Source organism: Orcinus orca, chromosome 11 (genome assembly GCF_937001465.1).
Source record: "Orcinus orca chromosome 11, mOrcOrc1.1, whole genome shotgun sequence".
NCBI classification, from domain to species: Eukaryota; Metazoa; Chordata; class Mammalia; order Artiodactyla; family Delphinidae; genus Orcinus; species Orcinus orca.
Genome location: NC_064569.1, coordinates 68,823,999 through 68,844,012, shown reverse-complemented (window position 1 = coordinate 68,844,012; position 20,014 = coordinate 68,823,999). Strand labels below are relative to the sequence as shown.

The following is a 20,014-nucleotide window of genomic DNA, read 5'->3' as shown; positions in this document are numbered from 1 at the left end:
GCCATGTACAAAAAAAAAAAGGAATCTAGACATACAGACACAGACCTCTCATCTTTCATAAAAATTAACTCAAAAAGGATCACAGACCTAAAAGCAAAATGTGAAACCCTAAAACTCCTAGAAGAAAAAATAGAAGAAAATCTAGATGACCTTGGGTATGGTGATGACTTTTTATATACAATACAAAATACACATCTAAATTATTAATGAGTTGAATTTCATTAAAATTAAAAATTCCTGCTCCTAGGGACATTGTCAAGTACATGAGATGATAAGTCATACACTGGGAGAAAGTGTTTGCAAAAGACATATCTGATAATTGACTGTTATCCAAAATATGCAAAGAACACTTAAAACTCAATGATAAGAAAATGAATGTCTTGGTTAAAAAATAAGCCAAACTCCTTAAAAGACATCTTACCAAAAGAGATATAAATATGACAAATAAGCATTAATTAATGAATTGCAAATTATAACAACAATGAGATACTACTACCTACCTATTAAAATGTCCACAATCCAAAACACTGATAATGATGTGGGGAAATAGGAATACTCATTAAGTGTTGGTGGTAATGAAAAATGGTAGAGACACTGTGGAAGATAGTTTGGTGGTTTCTTACAAAACTAAACATATTTTTATCATTTGATCTAGCAATCAGGTTCCTTGGTATTTACCCAAATGAACTGAAAATGTATGTCCACACAAAAACCTACCCACACATGTTTATAGCCGTTTTACTGGTATCAGCCAGAACTTGAAAGCAACCAAGATGTCCTTCAGTAGGTAACTGATAAACTGTGATACATCCATACAATGCAATGTTATTTAGCATTAAAAAGAAATGAGCTATCCAGCCATGAACAAACACAGAGGAAACTTAAATGCATATTACTAATTGGAAAAAGCCAATCTGAAAAGGCTGTATGTTGTATGATTCCAACTGTGTTACATTCTGGAAAAAAAGCAAAACTATGGAGACAAAAAGATTAATCGTTGCTAGGGGTTAAAGTAGAGAGAGGGATAAAAAGGCAAAGCGCAGAGGATTTTTAGGGCAGTAAAACGATTCCATATAATACCATACGGTGGATGCATGACATTGCACATTTTTCAAAACCCACAGAATGTAGAACACCAAGAGTGAACTCCTATATAAAACTATGGAATTTGGGTGATAATGATGTGTCAATGTAGGTTCACTGATTGTTAAAAGTGTACTTCTTTGGGGCTTCGCTGGTGGCGCAGTGGTTGAGAGTCCGCCTGCCGATGCAGGGGACACGGGTTCGTGCCCCGGTTCGGGAGGATCCCACCTGCCGCGGAGCGGCTGGGCCCGTGAGCCATGGCAGCTGAGCCTGTGCGTCTGGAGCCTGTGCTCCGCAGCGGGAGAGGCCACAACAGTGAGAGGCCCGCGTACCGCAAAAAAAAAAAAAAAAAAAAAAAAGTGTACTGCTTTGGTGTGGGTATTTACAGTGAGGGGGGCTGTACATGTGTGGGGACCGGGGGTATGTGGGAATTCTCTGTACTTTCTGCTCAATTTTGCTGTTAACCTAAAATTTCTCTAAAAAATAAAATTTATTCATTAAAAAACAAGCAGTTCCTAAACACTAAATGAAGGATGGGAGGGTAAGATTACTAAAATACTAAGAGTTAAGAAGGCAAAGCCCTAACAACAGTTATTCCTTTTACCTAGACTGTATAGTCAGGACTGGTGTATCTATTTATGCAAACACAGTTGTAAAATATAATTTTAATTATTTCTTAATGGAGGAAGTGGTCCAATAAGGCAAAAATGCATAAGGCCAACCAAGATCATAATGCATCCCTGTGTAGAGTTATGATCTTGGTAGCCTTGGTATTAAATAAAATAATCATCAGAGAGGTACAAATACAAATACATTTTGATGAAACAAAATAGAGGAATACCACAGTTTTTCATTTACTGAGGACACAGTTGACTAGCTCTCTACACCCTTCCACCACTCCAGAAATGATGCTTTTTTTTTTTTCTTACAGATATTTAATAAGGAAAGAGAGAAAGGATTAGATTTGGTTCTTCAGGGTAATTATCAGATGTTTTACAATGTTAAGAAGCAGACAAAAGCTTAATGGTTTGCTAATAAAGAGTTAAAGCTATTAAGAAAATTTGAGCCCATATATTTTGAACTTTTTAGGAGGCTTGAAGCTAGAAATGCTTGCCAAATCAAAAACTACCTACCATGTTTACCACAAAGGGTTAAATAAATGGCATATATTGTGTTTCTGCTTAGATTCATTTTAAGATATGGTTTGAAAGCAGGATGTTACATTAAGATAATATCTATTCACCACAGGTGATGAGGTAATCAGAGGTGTTCACCTCAGAGGTAGAATATTAAATATAACATGAAATCTTTAACTGAGGCTCTCATCAAAGCAAGGAAACATTCCACCCTACCAAATAATTTATTACAGTACTAAGGAAGCTACACTGTATTCTAAATCTTTACCAAAATACCCAGTGTCAAGGTTTCTTCAAGACATGGCTGTAATGTCAAAATAACTTATTTATTTATAATTATAAAACGCCAGTATGAAATAATGATTTTTAAGATGCGATAATAAAGGGTATTGAAAGTTAAGACTGCATTGGTGTTCATCCAGCTTAAAAAAGATTCTCTAATTCTATTACTGGTCTTGTTTCTTCAAAGTAAATTTCCTACATTATAGAAGATCAAATAAAATACTTTAATAACTTGATGGAAATAGTTCTTGAGAATAGCCAACAGTTCTAATTCTTTGGGTACCAAGCGAATTTCTACCTGGTACCTTGGTCTCCAGAGTGGACCTGACTAGCAGAAGGAATGAAGTGTGCCAGTGACAGGCTCTAATGTTTGAAAAAGGTATGTCTTATAAGGAAAATTAATAAAGCATATTACCTTATTATAAGTTGGATTTCTTAGCAGTTAGGTAAAGCTGATTTTCTTTTCTTCTAGTGTATAACCATTTCAGTAAGCTTTTGTGTGTACAAAACTTTTTACCAAGATGGTGGACCCACAGTGGTAGTGCAGATGCAGTAACACCTATGAGACACTCTTGAGTGGTCATCTTTCAGGTCTCAGTTTGGCTAAATGAGGAGGTGTCAGCAAAAGGAAGGCAATACTCATGTTGCTAACATGAGAACCTCAGGGTCCAACACATCTATCCCTTGTGTTAGTCACTCTCAAAATTCATTGAGATGAGAATTCAAGCTAGATCCCTATGTGTGCCTCCAGCCCTGAAGGGTAGTGTTTCTGAAAGGACTGTCCTTGAACTACTGTATCAGTGGTACTTGGGGTGCTTTTTAAAATGCAGAGTCTTCAGCTACACATAGACCTCTACTGGCAGGTTCAGGGGAATCTGTATTTTTAAAACATAGTCTTTCTTGTGCACCTTAAAGAGTAAAACCACTACATTGGGAAGAAAATAGACCTCAGCCCATTATGCTAAAATCAGAGATGATCGGGTTTAAAGTAAAAAAAAAAAAAAAAAAAACAAAAATAATTCTTAAAGAAACTCTGAAATTCAAATCATTTGCAAATTGTCCTAAATTTTAAAAAAGGCTTGCATGGAAACTTATACCATAGTCTATATATCAATGATATCAGAAGAATTTGCTAAAATAAGGGATACTGTGGTCCTGGGCAGTTACATTCCAATGATATGTCACTGATTAACATTGCCATTGGTTTTATATAAATGCTGTGAACTTTTTAAAGAAAACTATTCCTGTAACTCTAAAATTAGAGAGTACATACCAAATAAATAAAGAAATAGCTTTCTACTCAGAAATAATTGATGGTTGGAATAAAGAGCCATTTTAACCAAATAATCTAATATAATCCCAGAGGCAAAAATATAAGAATTTGCTTTATCAGATTAAGGAACAGATCAATATTTTACCACAAACATTTTACCTAGTAAAAAAAGGCTTATGCTCCAGACAACCAAGTAATGAAAAATAATTTCAAAGGTAATACAGGACATTAGAGTTCTTTCTAGGTGTTGCAACTGGCATCATGTGGAAGCTGTTGAGATGTTAATTGACACGGATCAGCAAAATGATAGTTTTATCATCAAATGCTATATTTTTGACATGGTTATTGATACAGATATCATCAAGTATAATATTTTAGCTACACACAATAATTCTAGAGAATGTGGGTCAACAGTGCTTGAATTTTTACATTTGGAATATTTTGATATTACATTCATCACCTTTACGTTAAAAGTTCCCAGTTTATTTTAGTCACAATATTTTGAACTTCTTTGGATGTAAAAATTTAGTTTGCTTGGATCTTCAAGAATACGACAGTGTCTTCAAATTTGTGAATCACATAATAAATATCCAGGTTGGAGTTGGTGTTTTATTTAAACATTTTTTTCTTAAGTCTTTTTTTTAAGGAACAATAGTCAAATTTGTATAAGTTAGTAGTGCATGAATTGGCCTTAAATTCAAATGCAGCCTTATAAAGAGCCTATGATAAATATATTAGAAAGCACTGTAACAAGTTGATTCATGTTCAGAATGAAGTATAAGGACACTGTGAGATCTCAGCCTTAGTTTTTCCAGCTGGGCTCCTCCTAGTCAAGGGCTGAATCAATATTTCATTTAGTGAAAACTTCCTGGTGAATATTCTGTCACTTAAGAAGCTCTATTAATCATTAATGAATGAAACACATTCCCAAAGGAAATTCCAAACTGAGTCTGTGGATTAAGTTTTAAAAAGAGATTTCTTTTAGTACATCAGTTTTGTTCGTGTTATCACTGGCTAGACATGAAAGTAAGAAGCCAATTGGGAAAATCTATAACTAATCCCTTCGTTGGTATCAAGGGGTTATGTAAAGTTCATTGGAACATACTGGTTAAAGTCTGAGTTGATCCTTTCATTAACAAATCCATATTTTATAGATTACTAGATTTTAACCTCTTTAGATAAATGAATTTCTTCTTAAAATTATGAAAGCTGCATTAGAGCAACTGATCTAAGTGAAATTTGATAGGTAAAATTTTCAAGTTGCTATTAGTCTAGTCCATAAAAGTTAACTTACACATAGAAATTGTAATAGCTAAATAATTGTATATATAAATACTACCTATTCTCTTTCAGTATTGATTATTTCCAATTAAATATTTTCTTTAAAACTATAAAGTATATATACTTAGTAAGTGTAATAAAATGTGAATGTTTATCTTTATATATGTATTACAGTGTTATATCAATAGATTTTACAAGAAGCACATTTTATTCAATAAAATAGTGCTTATGCTTTCTACAAACAAAATAAAGAAAAATAAATAAATTGAAAGGTTACTCAGGACATAGGTTTGTTTCTAGTTGTTGCAACTTGCAACATGGCAGTTGTTCAGATGGTAACTGATACCAGATCAGCAAAAGAATTCATGTCCTATTTGCCCAACACCTAATAGAAAAACCATTGCCCCCCAAAGAACTTGCTCTGAATAATGGGCACAGCTGCTATTTTTATTTGTCACTGTATGCCAACTATATAACTTGTTCTATAGAATTACTTGGGAAACTCTCTAGAAACAACCCATCAGACATTTTCATTATAAATAATATCACCTGCTAAGCAGTCTTTCAGACATGATTACACTCTTCTTTTTGTATGGGAAATTTCACTCTAAGATCTGGTTCCTAGAAATGAGGACCCAAAACTTGGGGGATTAGTGCTTTAAATCTCAATGTAAGAGAAGCACAGCCCTAGAATGTGAGCTAGTGCATCTGGATGGGGACCTTGACTGCTTCTATTCCAGAAAAGGGAGTCCTTCACCAAGCTGGTAAGAGGTCTAGAAACATATCTAGGTGGCCTTTTCACATATGCACACAAAATCCTTAAATAGTTTTAATTTCTGATCACTTTATGATTTGACATTAACTAATAGTTGACATTTCCTATAATAACTTGTCCTAAGATCAGCTTCTCAGGAAACTTGGAGAATGTGATAAATACTATGGTTCCCTAGGAGTCTGAGGACTCCAATTTTAGAACTGCAGATACTGATAATTACTGCAAATCAACAATAATATAAATTTTCAATTTATAGAAAATAACATTTTCAATCACTAAATTAAAATTGAATAAATTCAATAGAAAAATTAGAGGGGCTGAAACATGTATTTTTTCAAGCTTTTACACATTATAATGTAATTAAATTCAGTAATGTATTCCTCCAACAAATAATTTTGGGTGTCTACAAGGCATACAAGGACTCTAAACTATAAGGATCTGTACAATAATCTGGGGTCACTTCTACTACTTAATTTTAGCCATTTTTTAATGCTTGGATTTTCATTTAATTTGGCTACTTTCCCCTAATCTCTTGTCACTTTTCTACTAAAAACAAGCTTCCCCAAATACTATTTTCATTTTCATACAACTATTCAAAATTTCTCTATAGCTCCTTAAAAATAATGGCTAGCATTATCAAGTATGCTTTCTGACAGGCACTACTGTAAAGTGCTGTCATGTGGTAACATATTTATTCCTCATAGAGACTCTTGGTATGTTCAGTAAATACTCTGTAAAATGAGAATGATAATTACAGAACTTAACTCAGCTGCTGTGAAATGAAGGAATATATATAGGTACTTAGCCCACTCTCTGACACACTGTAAGCATAAGTACTTGATTTCTTACTTCTTTCCAATGGTATTCCCACTATACCCACTTTACTTGAATAGACTGGCCTTCTAACAGAGCCTAACTTCACCTTTCACATTCCCTCCTTTTTTGGATATTTCCTCCATCAGAAGGGCTTTCTTTTCTTTTAATTTGGTTTTCCTTTTTTTTTTAAATTTAATTTTATTTATTTAGTTTTTGGCCATATCGTGCAGCATGTGGGATTTGGTTTCCCAACAAGGGATTGAACCTGTGCCCCCTGCATTGAGAGAGCAGAGTCTTAACCACTGGACCACCAGGGAAGCCCCTGATTTTCAGTCTTACCAAACTTTTGAGGTTTAACTCAAAGTTTGCCTCTTCAGCGCAGGCAGTTTTCCCTGGTCACATTAAATTAAGATAATATTTCCAAATTTCTAAAGCATATCTCTTGCCTACAATAATCATCTGACATTTATATTTTATTAGGTACTAAAATCTAATAGTTAAGAGCACAGATTCTGGAGCTAGACTGCATGGATTTGAATCCTGGGTCTTTGACTTGCTAGCTGTGTGAAACTGGGTAGGCTACTTAGCCTTTTGGGAACTCAGTTTTCTTAAGTATAAAATGGGGACACTAGGTTGCTATTTCATCGGCATATTGTGAGGATTAAATGAGAATGATGAGAACGATGTTGGGCACAAAGTCAATGCTGTTTCAGTGTTTGTTACCATTAGTTTTCATGGTTATCATTTTTGTATACATTTTCTATCCCTAACAAGATTATAAAAATGACTTGCAATCATGGGTTACATTGAATTTCCCTTAAAATGTCTAACATGTTAGGACACAGGTTGCATATAGCAGGCATACACTAAATACTTGGTGATTGAATAAGAACCCATATATAGTCTGGTAGGCCTAGTAATAGAAAATAATAGATTTTTGTGTGCTTACCGTGTTCTAGGAATTGTTATCAACAAGATATGTGCATTATCCCATTCAAGTCTAATGGCTATACCATAAGATAGGTACCATTTTTATCCTCATTTTACTAATGAAGATTCAGAGACACAGAAAAGTTAAGTTACTTGCCCAGGATCACAAAACACGGGGCAGGAGGAAGATGTCCTTGTTTAAAAACACAATGATTTCCAAACTTTAGTGCACACTGAATCACACAAAGGGCTTGATAAAACACAGATTACTGGGGATCATCTGCTATCTTCTGATTCAGTGGATCTGGACAGTGTTCAAGATTTTGCATTTCTAACAGGTTTCCAAGTGACGACGAAGCTGCTGGTCTGGGGGATACACCTTTAAGAACCACTGCACTGGGTTATACTCTTTCCTCCATGCTATACAGCTTAAATTGCACTTAGAAACAGATGTTTCTAAATTAGAAGTTGACAGGTTCTGTTCTAAAACATGTGGAAACATACCACGTTTCCCTAAAAAACACTGTAACATTAGAAATTTATGTGGAAACTGAGCTTTAAAGAAAAAAGAAAGAAAAATAGATTTTCTGGCAAAAAGATAATAACTCCTCTGTGATACTCATCAATGAGTAGCAAATCACACAGGTGTTTGACTTGGTGTAAAAATGCTACTGTTTTCTTAACTAAACGTCAATTAACAAATTCAAGAAACCAATACATCTAGAAAGAGAATGTCACAGGTTTGCAGTGACCTTAGACAAGGGAGGGAACAGCGACTACTCCCTAGACTCTCTTATCTTTTTCTACAGGTAGATTAAGTCAGGTAAAGGAATTTTCAACATAATCAGATCATTGGTTCTTCTGTAAGATATCTTATATTCCTCGGAAGTACTCAGAAAAACAAGGATCTTCCTGGCTATGGCCACACATCACAGGGAAACCAAATCAGGGGAAAGAGTCAACTGTTTCTGCCCTAGGACTGGATGTCACAACAACCTTTTATTCAGTTATTCATTTCTCCCTATCTATATTGTATTCATAAATTATTTTTACTACCTGGTCAAATTGATAAGACTTTCTGACTTGATCCAAACTTAAGATCCTGAAATAGATTTTCCTACCTGAATTTTAGTAAATGGTTGCCTTTCCCTACACTTAGCATGCCAAACACACCTTGAGAAATTAGGCTACAAGCCCTGTCCATTTTGGCTTGTTCTGCCTTGATGTATCTATGACCTGATATGATACAAATGTCAAATGTACAATAAATCATATTAAACCATCTAACAACTGCATGCTGCTGGACATAAAAAGAGATAAGAGTTCAGGCCATAAACATCACCAGTACTAGAAAATTCCAAAGTGGATATATGCAAAGTTTTTCAGTATACTGGGATTTAATTCACCTAGACCTGGTAAATGAGTCTGAGGATGTGTGAGAGAAAAATCACTTAAAGCCAAGGGAAAGAACAAGTGGGAAGCAAAAGGCAGAAAAATTACAGGAACTCACATGAGGATGGGAATAATTCTCATCAGCCAAAGTTGAAAGGATACATATAAGAGACATTGGGCAGAATGCTCAGAAAGTTGGTACCATAGTAGTGGGGCTAAATTAGCACTAGTCTGAAGATTTCTTTGAGACTTCCCTAACAGAACTTAAAAGGAAGTTTTGAAAGTATCCCACTAATTCCAAGTAATGTAGCTGCTGCACGTGAGAAGCAAAATATATGTTATTTAAAGAAAAAAAAAAAACAAAATTAAGAAATCAACAAGTATAAAATTTTAAATGTCCAGACAACAACCAAAATTGACTGGGCATGCAAAAAGTAGGAAAATATGACCCAGAATCATAAAAAAAAAAAATCAATAAAAATAGACCTCAAAATGATAGAGATGATGAAATTAACAGACAAGGGTGTTAAAACAGCTATTATAAATATTATCCATATGTTCAAGGTGATTCAGGAATATATGACCATGATTAGGAGAGAAATTGTAAATGTTAAAAAATAAAGGAAACGTCTCGAAATGAAAATCATAATATCTGATCTGAACTGAAAAACAGTCTAGATGGGATTAAACAGCACAGGAGCTATACAGGAAGAAAATATCAGAGAATTTGAAGACATAGCAATAACCAGTAAGACTGAAATACAGGCAGAAAAAAAGTATAATAAATATAAGAACAGAGCAATAGAGACTTCTGGGATATATCAAGTGGTCTAATACTGATGAAGTTAGAGTCCTAGTAGGATAAGATAGAACAAAATATTTGAAAATTACTAGCCAACAATTTTCAAAATTTTATGGAAACTATAAATTCACTGTATCTGAGAAGTTCAGTAAATCCTAAACCTGGATGGACCTAGAGATTATCATATTAAGTGAAGTAAGTCAGACAGAGAAAGACAAATATCACATGATATCACTTATATGTGGAATAAAAAAATGATACAAATGAACTTATTTACAACACAGAAATAGACTCACAGACATAGAAGACAAACTTATGGTTCCCAAAGAAGAAAGACAAGGGGGAGATATAAATGAGGAGTTTGGGATAAATAGGTACACACTACTATGTATAAAGTAGATAAACATTAAGGACTTACTGTATAAGAAAGGGAACTATATTCAATAACTTGTAATAACCCATAATAGAAAAACATCTGAAAAGAATACTCATACTCACACATAACTGAATCATTCTGCTGTACACCTGCAACTAACACAACATGGTAAATCAACTATACATTAAATAAAAAAAACTTAAGCCAATAAAAAAAAAATCCTAAGCAGAGTAAATTTATATAAAAGCAACCAAATCACATTATAATCAAATTGCTGAAGACCACTGATGAAGAGAAAACCTTAAAAGTACTCAGAGACAGAGGAATGAAGACATGAATGTTCACAGACTTCTCATCAGAAACAGTGAGAGTAATAAGACAGTGGAGAGACATTTTTAACAATTGGAAGAGGGGACTGACCACCCAGGGGCATAAGGTAATTTTTCAAGGTGATAAAAATATTCAATAACTTGATTGTGGTGGTTTTTACACAATATTCATACTCATAAACTGATATTCAAAATTGATAAATTTTATTATATGTAAATTACTTCAAAAAAATGTGATTATACAAAAGATGAAGCTTAACTTGGGGAAAATGGTGTTAGCATAATTTCAGAGTTTCAGATTAGAGAATTTTTTTAAAAAGAAAATTCATTAAAAAAAAAATCACAGAGCAGAAGCAAGAAGAATTACAATCCTGCAGCCTGTGGAACAAAAACCAGATTCACAGAAAGACAGACAAGATGAAAAGGCAGAGGGCTATATACCAGATGAAGGAACAAGATAAAACCCCAGAAAAACAACTAAATGAAGTGAAGATAGGCAACCTTCCAGAAAAAGAATTCAGAATAATGAGAGTGAAGATGATCCAGGAACTCAGAAAAAGAATGGAGGCAAAGATCGAGAAGACGCAAGAATGTTTAACAAAGACCTAGAAGATTTAAAGAACAAACAAACAGAGATGAACAATAAAATAACTGAAATAAACTACACTAGAAGGAATCAATAGCAGAATAACTGAGGCAGAAGAACGGATAAGTGACCTGGAAGACAGAATGGTGGAATTCACTGCTGCGGAAGAAAATAAAGAAAAAAGAATGAAAAGAAATGAAGACAGACTAAGAGACCTCTGGGACAACATTAAACGCAACAACATTCGCATTATATGGGTCCCAGAAGGAGAAGAGGGAGAGAAAGGACCTGAGAAAATATTAGAAGAGATTATAGTCGAAAACTTCCCTAACATGGGAAAGGAAATAGCTACCCAGTCAAGGAAGTGCAGAGAGTCCCATACAGGATAAACCCATGGAGAAACACTCCAAGACACATAGTAATCAAATTGGCAAAAATTAAAGAAAAAGAAAAATTATTTAAAGCAGCAAGGGAAAAACGACAAATAACATACAAGGGAACTCCCATAAGGTTAACAGCTGATTTCTCAGCAGAAACTCTACAAGCCAGAAGGGAGTGGCATGATATATCTAAAGTGATGAAAGGGAAGAACCTACCACCAAGATTACTCTACCCGGCAAGGATCTCATTCAGATACGATAGAGAAATCAAAAGTTTTACAGACAAGCAAAAGCTAAAAGAATTCAGCACCACCAAACCAGCTCTACAGCAAATGCTAAAGGAACCCCTCTAAGTGGGAAACACAAGAGAAGAAAAGGACCTACAGAAACAAACTCAAAACAATAAAGAAAATGGTCATAGGAACATACATATTGATAATTACCTTAAACGGGAATGGATTAAATGCTCCAACCAAAAGACACAGGCTCGCTAAATGGATACAAAAACAAGACCCATATATATGCTGTCTACAAGAGACCCACTTCAGACCTAGGGATACATACAGAGTGACAGTGAGGGGATGGAAAAAGATATTCCATGCAAATGGAAATCAAAAGAAAGCTGGAGTAGCAATACTCATGTCAGGTAAAATGGACTTTAAAATAAAGAATGTTAAAAGAGACAAGGAAGGACACAACATAATGATTAAGGGATCAATCCAAGAAGAAGCTATAACAATTACAAATATATATGCACCCAACATAGGAGCACCTCAATACATAAGGCAACTGCTACCAGCTATAAAAGAGAAAATCAACAGTAACACAATAATAATGGGGGACTTTAACACCTCAATTACACCAATGGGGAGATCATCCAAACAGAAAATTAATAAGGAAACAAAAGCTTTAAATGATACAATAGATAAGACAGATTTAATTGATATTTAGAGGACATTTCATCCAAAAACAGCAGATTACACTTTCTTCTCAAGTGTGCATGGAACATTCTCCAGGATAGATCACATCTTGGGTCACAAATCAAGCCTCAGTACATTTAAGAAAACTGAAATCATATCAAGTATCTTTTCTGATTACAACACTATGAGAATAGAAGTCAACTGCAGGGAAAAAAAAGTAAAAAACACATGGAGGCTAAACAATACATTACTAAATAACCAAGAGATCACTGAAGAAATCAAAGCGGAAATTTAAAAATACATAGAGACAAATTACAAGGAAAACACGATGATCCAAAACATATGGGATGAGGCAAAAGCAGTTCTAAGAGGGAAGTTTATGGCAATACAATCCTACCTCAAGAAACAACAAATATCTCAAATAAACAACCTAACCTTACACCTAAAGGAAATAGAGAAAAAAGAACAAACAAAACGCAAAGTTAGTAGAAGGAAAGAAATCATAAAGATCAGAGCAGAAATAAATGAAATAGAAACAAAGAAGACAATAGCAAAAATCAATAAAACTAAACGCTGGTTCTTTGAGAAGATAAACAATAATTGATAAACCATTAGCCAGACTCATGAAGAAAAAGAGGGAGAGGACTCAAATCAATAAAATTAGAAATGAAAAAGGAGAAGTTACAACAGATACCACAGAAATACAAAGCATCCTAAGAGACTACTACAAGTTACTCTATGCCAATAAAATGGACAACCTGGAAGAAATGGACAAATTCTTAGAAAGGTATAACCTTCCAAGACTGAACCAGGAAGAAATAGAAAATATGAACAGACTAATCACAAGTAATGAAATTGAAACTGTGATTAAAAATCTTCCAAGAAACAACACTCCAGGACCACATGGCTTCACAGGTGAATTCTATCAAACATTTAGAGAAGAGCTAACACCCATCCTTCTCAAACTCTTCCAAAAAACTGCAGAGGAAGGAACACTCCCAAACTCATTCTATGAGGCCACCATCACACTGATACCAAAACCAGACAAAGATACTACATAAAAGAAAATTACAGACCAATATCACTGATGAATATACATGTAAAAATGTAAAAAAAAAAAAAAAAATCCAACAACACATTAGAAGGACCATACAACATGATCAAGTGGGATTTATCTCAGGGATGCAAGGATTCTTCAGTATACACAAATCAATCAATGTGAAACACCATATTAACAAATTGAAGAAGAAAAATCATATGATTATCTCAATAGATGCAGAAAAAGCTTTTGACAAAATTCAACACCCATTTATGATAAAAACTCTCCAGAAAGTGGGCATAGAGGGAACCTACCTCAACATAATAAAGGCCATATACAACAAAACCACAGCAAACATCATTCTCAATGGTGAAAAACTGAAGGCATTTCCTCTAAGATCAGGAACAAGACAAGGATTTTCACTCTCACCACTATAATTCAACATAGTTTTGGAAGTCCTAGCCATGGCAATCAAAGAAGAGAAAGAAATAAAAGGAATACAAACTGGAAAAGAAGAAGTAAAACTGTCAGTCTTTGCAGACGACATGATACTATATATAGAGAATCCTAACGATGCCACCAGAAAACCACTAGAGCTAATCAATGAATTTGGTAAAGTAGCAGGATACAAAATTCATGCACAGAAATCTCTTGCATTCCTATACACTAATGATGAAAAATCTGAAAGAGAAATTAAGGAAACACTCCCATTTACTGTTGCAACAAAAAGAAATAAAATACCTAGGAATAAACCTACTTAGGGAGACAAAAGACCTGTATGCAGAAAACTATAAGACACTGATGAAAGAAATTATAGATGATACAAACAGATGGAGACATATACCATGTTCTTGGATTGGAAGATTCAATATTGTGAAAATGACTGACTCCACCAACCTAAGCAATCTACAGATTCAATGCAATCCCTACCAAATTACCAATGGCATTTTTTACAGAATTAGAACAAAAAATCTTAAAATTTGTATGGAGACACAAAAGACCCCGAATAGCCAAAGCGGTCTTGAGGGAAAAAAACCGGATCTGGAGTAATCAGACTCCCTGACTTCAGACTATACTACAAAGCTACAGTAATCGAGACAATATGGTACTGACACAAAAACAGAAATATAGATCAATGGAATAGCATAGAAAGCCCAGATATAAACCCACGTACCTATGGTCAACTAATCTATGACAAAGAAGGCAAGGGTATACAATGGAGAAAAGACAGTCTCTTCAATAAGTGGTGCTGGGAAAAATGGATAGCTACATGGAAAAGAATAGAATTAGAACACTCTCTAACACCATACACAAAAATAAACTCAACATTGATTAGAGACCTAAATGTAAGACCGGACACTATTAAACTCTTACAGGAAAACACAGGAAGAACACTCTTTGACATAAATCACAGCAAGATCTTTTCTGATCCACCTCCTAGATTAATGGAAATAAAAACAAAAATAAACAAATGGGACCTAATGAAACTTAAAAGCTTTTGCACAGCAAAGGAAACCATAAACAAGACAAAAAGACAGCCCTCAGAATGGGAGAAAATATTCGCAAACGAATCAACGGACAAAGGATTAATCTCCAAAATATATAAACAGCTCAAGCAGGTTGATATTAAAAAAGCAAACAACCCAATCCAAAAATGGGCAGAAGACCTAAATAGACATTTCTCCAAAGAAGACATACAGATGGCCAAGAAACACATGAAAAGCTGCTCAACATCACTAATTATTAGAGAAATGCAAATCAAAACTGCAATGAGGAATCACCTCACACCAGTTTGAATGGGGATCATCAGAAAATCTACAAACAACAAACGCTGGAGAGGGTGTGGAGAAAAGGGAACCCTCTTGCACTGTTGTGGGAATGGAAATTGATACAGCTACTATGGAGAACAGTATGGAGGTTCCTTAAAAAACTAAAAATAGAATTACCATATGACCCAGCGATCCCACTACTGGGCATATACCCAGAGAAAACCGTAATTCAAAAAGACACATGCACCCTTATGTTCATTGCAGCACTATTTACAATAGCCAGGACATGGAAACAACCTAAATGCCCATCGAAAGATGAATGGATAAAGAAGATGTGGTACATATATACGATGGAGTATTACTCAGCCATAAAAAGGAATGAAATTGAGTCATTTGTAGAGACATGGATGGATCTAGAGACTGTCATACAGAGTGAAGTAAGTCAAAAGAGAAAAACAAGTATCGTATATCAACGCATGTATGTGGAACCTAGAAAAATGGTACAGATGAACTGGTTTGAAGGGCAGAAATGGAGACACAGATGCAGAGAACAAACGTATGGACACCAAGGGGGGGAAGTGGCGGGGGGGCAGGGGTGGTGGTGGGATGAATTGGGAGTTTGGGGTTGACATGTATACACTGATGTGTATAAAATTGATGACTAATAAGAACCTGCTGTAGAAAAAAAAAATTAAATTAAAAAAAAAAATCAAGTGACTTCCCTGGTGGCTCAGTGGGTAAGAATCCACCGGCTAATGCAAGGGACACGGGTTCGATCCTTGGTCCGGGAAGATCCCACATGCCATGGAGCAACTAAGCCCATGTGCCACAACTACTGAGCCCATGCACCACAACTACTGAATCCCGCGCACCTAGAGCCCATGCTCCGCAACAAGAGAAACCACTGCAAGGAGAAGTCCGCGCACTGCAACAAACAGTAGTCCCCGCTTGCCTCAACTAAAGAAAGCCCACATGCAGCAATGAAGACCCAATGCAGCCAAAAATAAATAAAATTAAATTTTTTAAAAAAAAGCTTTAAAAAAATCACAAAAATTTTTTTTCTTTTACATCTAGGTACTGCAATATTCAAAATAGAGGCATGAATTCATATATACTTATAACACATACTTTAACAGACACCAACTTTCTCTGTTAAGAAAATAAAACAAAATCAAATGGCTGCTGAGCCTGCACGTCCGGAGCCTGTGCTCCACAACGGGAGAGGCCACAACAGTGAGAGGCCCGCGTACCGCAAAAAAAAAAAAAAAAAAAAAAAAAAAAAAAAGTAATTTCCAGCAAATGTCTTTTCTATAAACACAAAACCTAAGTTGACATCATACTAAAAGTGTCACATAATCCATGGTATGGATCAAAAGTATCATTTCAAATTTGCATTACTTCGTACATGTACAAAAATTATTTTAGGTAGAAGATATTTTTTAAAGTATTTTTACAAAACTGTTTTGTTTTGAATATCTTTTAAATTATTTTTTATTAACTTTTCCCAAGTAATTAGTATACACAGAACAATTTTCATGGAACTGTGTTCTCTGCAACTATAATAAAGTATGTACATAGGGTGCAACATTGTTTCTTTACCTCCAGTTTATTTCTTGAAGAAGTGGGTTTCCAGTGAGAGACAATTCATGGAGAGAAAAGCATGCATCAAACCACCTTAGGGCACTTGTAAGATCTATAGAAAATAAACAATAAAAATTATTATGAAAGTTATCACAGATAAAGAAAAATAATCATAAATCAATGACCATTTTATTTATGGGTTAGCTATTAAAGAAAGAAAACAAAAAAATATTTATTTTGCAGAATATGATATGCTTTTAAAAGGAGACCATATTAAGAACATAGACTCTGCTATCAAAATACATATTTCTACCATTTAGCCACTGTGTGAATTTATGCAAATCATACAACTGCTTGATGATTCAGGTTCATCTCTATCTCATAGGGTGAGGATTAAATGAGATAATGTATGTAAAGGGCTTAGAGCAGTTTGCCCCAAATTGCAAACACAAAATCTAAAAAAGTAAAATCAAAAGTAATAGGATAGTGGTAAAATTGAACATATGCCTAAACAGAATTATATTTATAGTTTCAAAAGTAAAAATAGTAGGTCAGTCTAGGATACATTAAGAGTAATTTATACCAGAATTACTCTCCCACAGAAAACAATCATAAAACTGAGCAATAAACATGAAGCACCTGTTTTTAAGCCTCACTCAGAGAAAAGGGAAACACACATGGTGAGCTGACAATCACAATGGTTTTCTGCCTAAATGCATTTTACCTTAGAGCAAGAAAGTGGAAACCAAGCAAAGAGGCTGTTTTGCTGAGTGAGGAGGCAAAGTTTAGATGTGAAGCTGGAATTTATGGTGAAAAGTTCTGAGAAGAAGCTGTGTGTGCATATGCTCGGGGGAGGAAATTGGGGGAAGAAGTCTATGTGAGGATTTGCCGCAGGTCCTTGGAGTGCTAGGAGTTACAGGCAGGGCAACACTCTGAAAAACCTAGCAGAGATAACCTGCTATCAGGCTAACAGCCGAATGATGACATTATAGTTCATGCAGCAGTGAAAGACATTGGAATTTCAGCCCCGTCATATGAGACTCAACTGAATAGCTCAGAGATTCAGCTAAAATCCAGAAAGAACATGCATTAGGAGTGAAGACAATGCCCTGGGGTAGGGGCATGCACTGAGAGGTGAAAACTAAAATGACTTGTCCTAGAAGGGAATGAAATTAAGGCTGACATCAACAAAATTATCCACCAATACTTTAACTGCCTGCCAGAATTACACTTAATACCCTTTAAAAGGAAGACAACAACAGCCAGACTCAGCAAACTGTACTACGAACAATGTTCAACATACAGTTAAAAATTATTGGACATAAAAAGAAATAGGAAAATATGACATCATTAAGAGAAAATCAGTTAATAGGGACACATCCCAACATAGGCAAAATGTAAATCAATTTTTTGACAAAGACATCAAAGTCATTCAATGATGAAAATAGTTCGTTCAACAAATGTTGCTGGAACAGTTAACTAAATATCCATATTAAAAATTGAACTCATCCTCTACTTCAAACCTTTCATAAAAAATAATTTGAGGTGGATCACAGACCTAAAAGTAAAAACTTAAAGTATAAGACTTCTTACTTTCTTACAAGAAAGTAAGAAAGCATAGAAAATCATCTCAATCTGGAGGTAGAAAAATATTACAAAGGACACAGAGAGCAAAAACTATTAAAAATAATAAAGTTTCACCAAAATTGAAAACTTCTGCTCATCTAAAGATATCATCAACAAAATTAATAGGTAAAAGAGGGACTGTGAGAAACATCCACAAAACATGTCTGACAAAGAATTTCACCCAGAATATATAAAGAATTTATTGAAATCAATAAAAGGCAAATAACCAAATTTTTTAAATGGTAAGACACATGAATAGACACAAAAGAATATACAGAAATCATCAATAAATACATGCAAAGAGGTTCAATATCATTTTCCATCAGGGAAATGCAAACTAAAACCATAATGAGATAACACAACGAAATACTAAAAACGCTGTTAAGAATGGAGCAATTGGAACTCTTACACATCACTAGCGGGGAAATAAAATGTTACAACTATTTGGAAAACAGTTTTAACAGTTTCTTATAAAGTTAAACATGCACCTACTCTATTATCCAGTAATTACACTCTAAACATTTACCCAAAGGAACTGAAAACATGTGTTTACAAAAATATTTGTACAAGAATTTCCATAGGAACTTTGTAATCACAGTAGCCTCAAACAGGAAAAAATTAAAATATCAATAAACAGGATAATGGACAAAGTGTAATATATTTATACAAAGGACTACACTTCAGAAAAAAAAGACTACCTTTACAAACAACTGAACAACTGATGTGGTGGAATGTCACATGAATGCCAAGCAAATACTATTTGATCTCATTAATACAAAGTTGTACAACAGTCAAATTTAACCTATGGTGACAAATTTAGAACTGTGATTGTCTCTATGAGGGGACTGGCTGAAAATGGAGATGGGGAAATTTGGGGGGAGGGACTGTTTAACCAAATCAATTCATCATTCTTTAATTTAATAAACTTTTAATGGATGTCTGGTTAGGAGTCAACAACTTACACAAGTTTGTTTACTTATCTTCATTAGGCTATTCATTTCATAGGTAAAAGATATATGAATTTTAAATAAGAATATAATTCTGACATTTTCCCAGGTTTCCCAGAAAGATATGGAAGTAATATGATTTTAAAAGTGGAGAGAAATTTTTAATTAAATTATTTCACCACACATTTGAAGGAGTTTAGAATACACGGCACCTCAGTACGCCATTCTGGCATTTTGACTATTTTGAGTTAAAGGCACTTAAAAAAGAGCAGATGCAAGGGCCCTCTGACCTTCCTTCTTTTTCTTCAAAGCAGGAGATTAAATTCCTATGTGAAAGATATTCAACCTATACCAGAAGCAAAGGGACATTCTTATCACAAGGACAGGAAGTCCAGGCCAAGAGATATGTATACAAACAAACCTGTTAAACTAGCCTTTGTTTCCTAGTCACTTTTCCATCCAATTAACTACCTTAGCCCAAGCCCCTCTGCCTCATCACATTTTCACAATTTACTACTCTTTGTCCAGCTCACTATGTAAGTTCAACTCTGATTGCTTCTTGGGGTCTTTATTTTCTTGTGAGAACTCCCATGTACATGTTAAAAAAAAAAAAAAATTATAACTTGTATTCTCTTTTTCTGTTTATCTGACTTACATCAGTTTAATTCTCAGGCTTAGCCTGAGAAGGTAG

The 20,014-nt window shown here is 34.5% G+C and overlaps 1 protein-coding gene across 1 annotated transcript in view; it reads right to left on the bottom strand.

Moving 5' to 3' along the window:
• Nucleotides 1-20,014, bottom strand: part of LRRIQ1 (leucine rich repeats and IQ motif containing 1) — a 271,088-nt gene that overhangs the window by 101,804 nt on the left and 149,270 nt on the right. Inside the window, exon 17 of the mRNA XM_049694936.1 lies at nucleotides 16,769-16,862. Coding sequence (XP_049550893.1) covers nucleotides 16,769-16,862 — 94 coding nt within the window. The remainder of the gene's footprint in view (nucleotides 1-16,768; nucleotides 16,863-20,014) is intronic.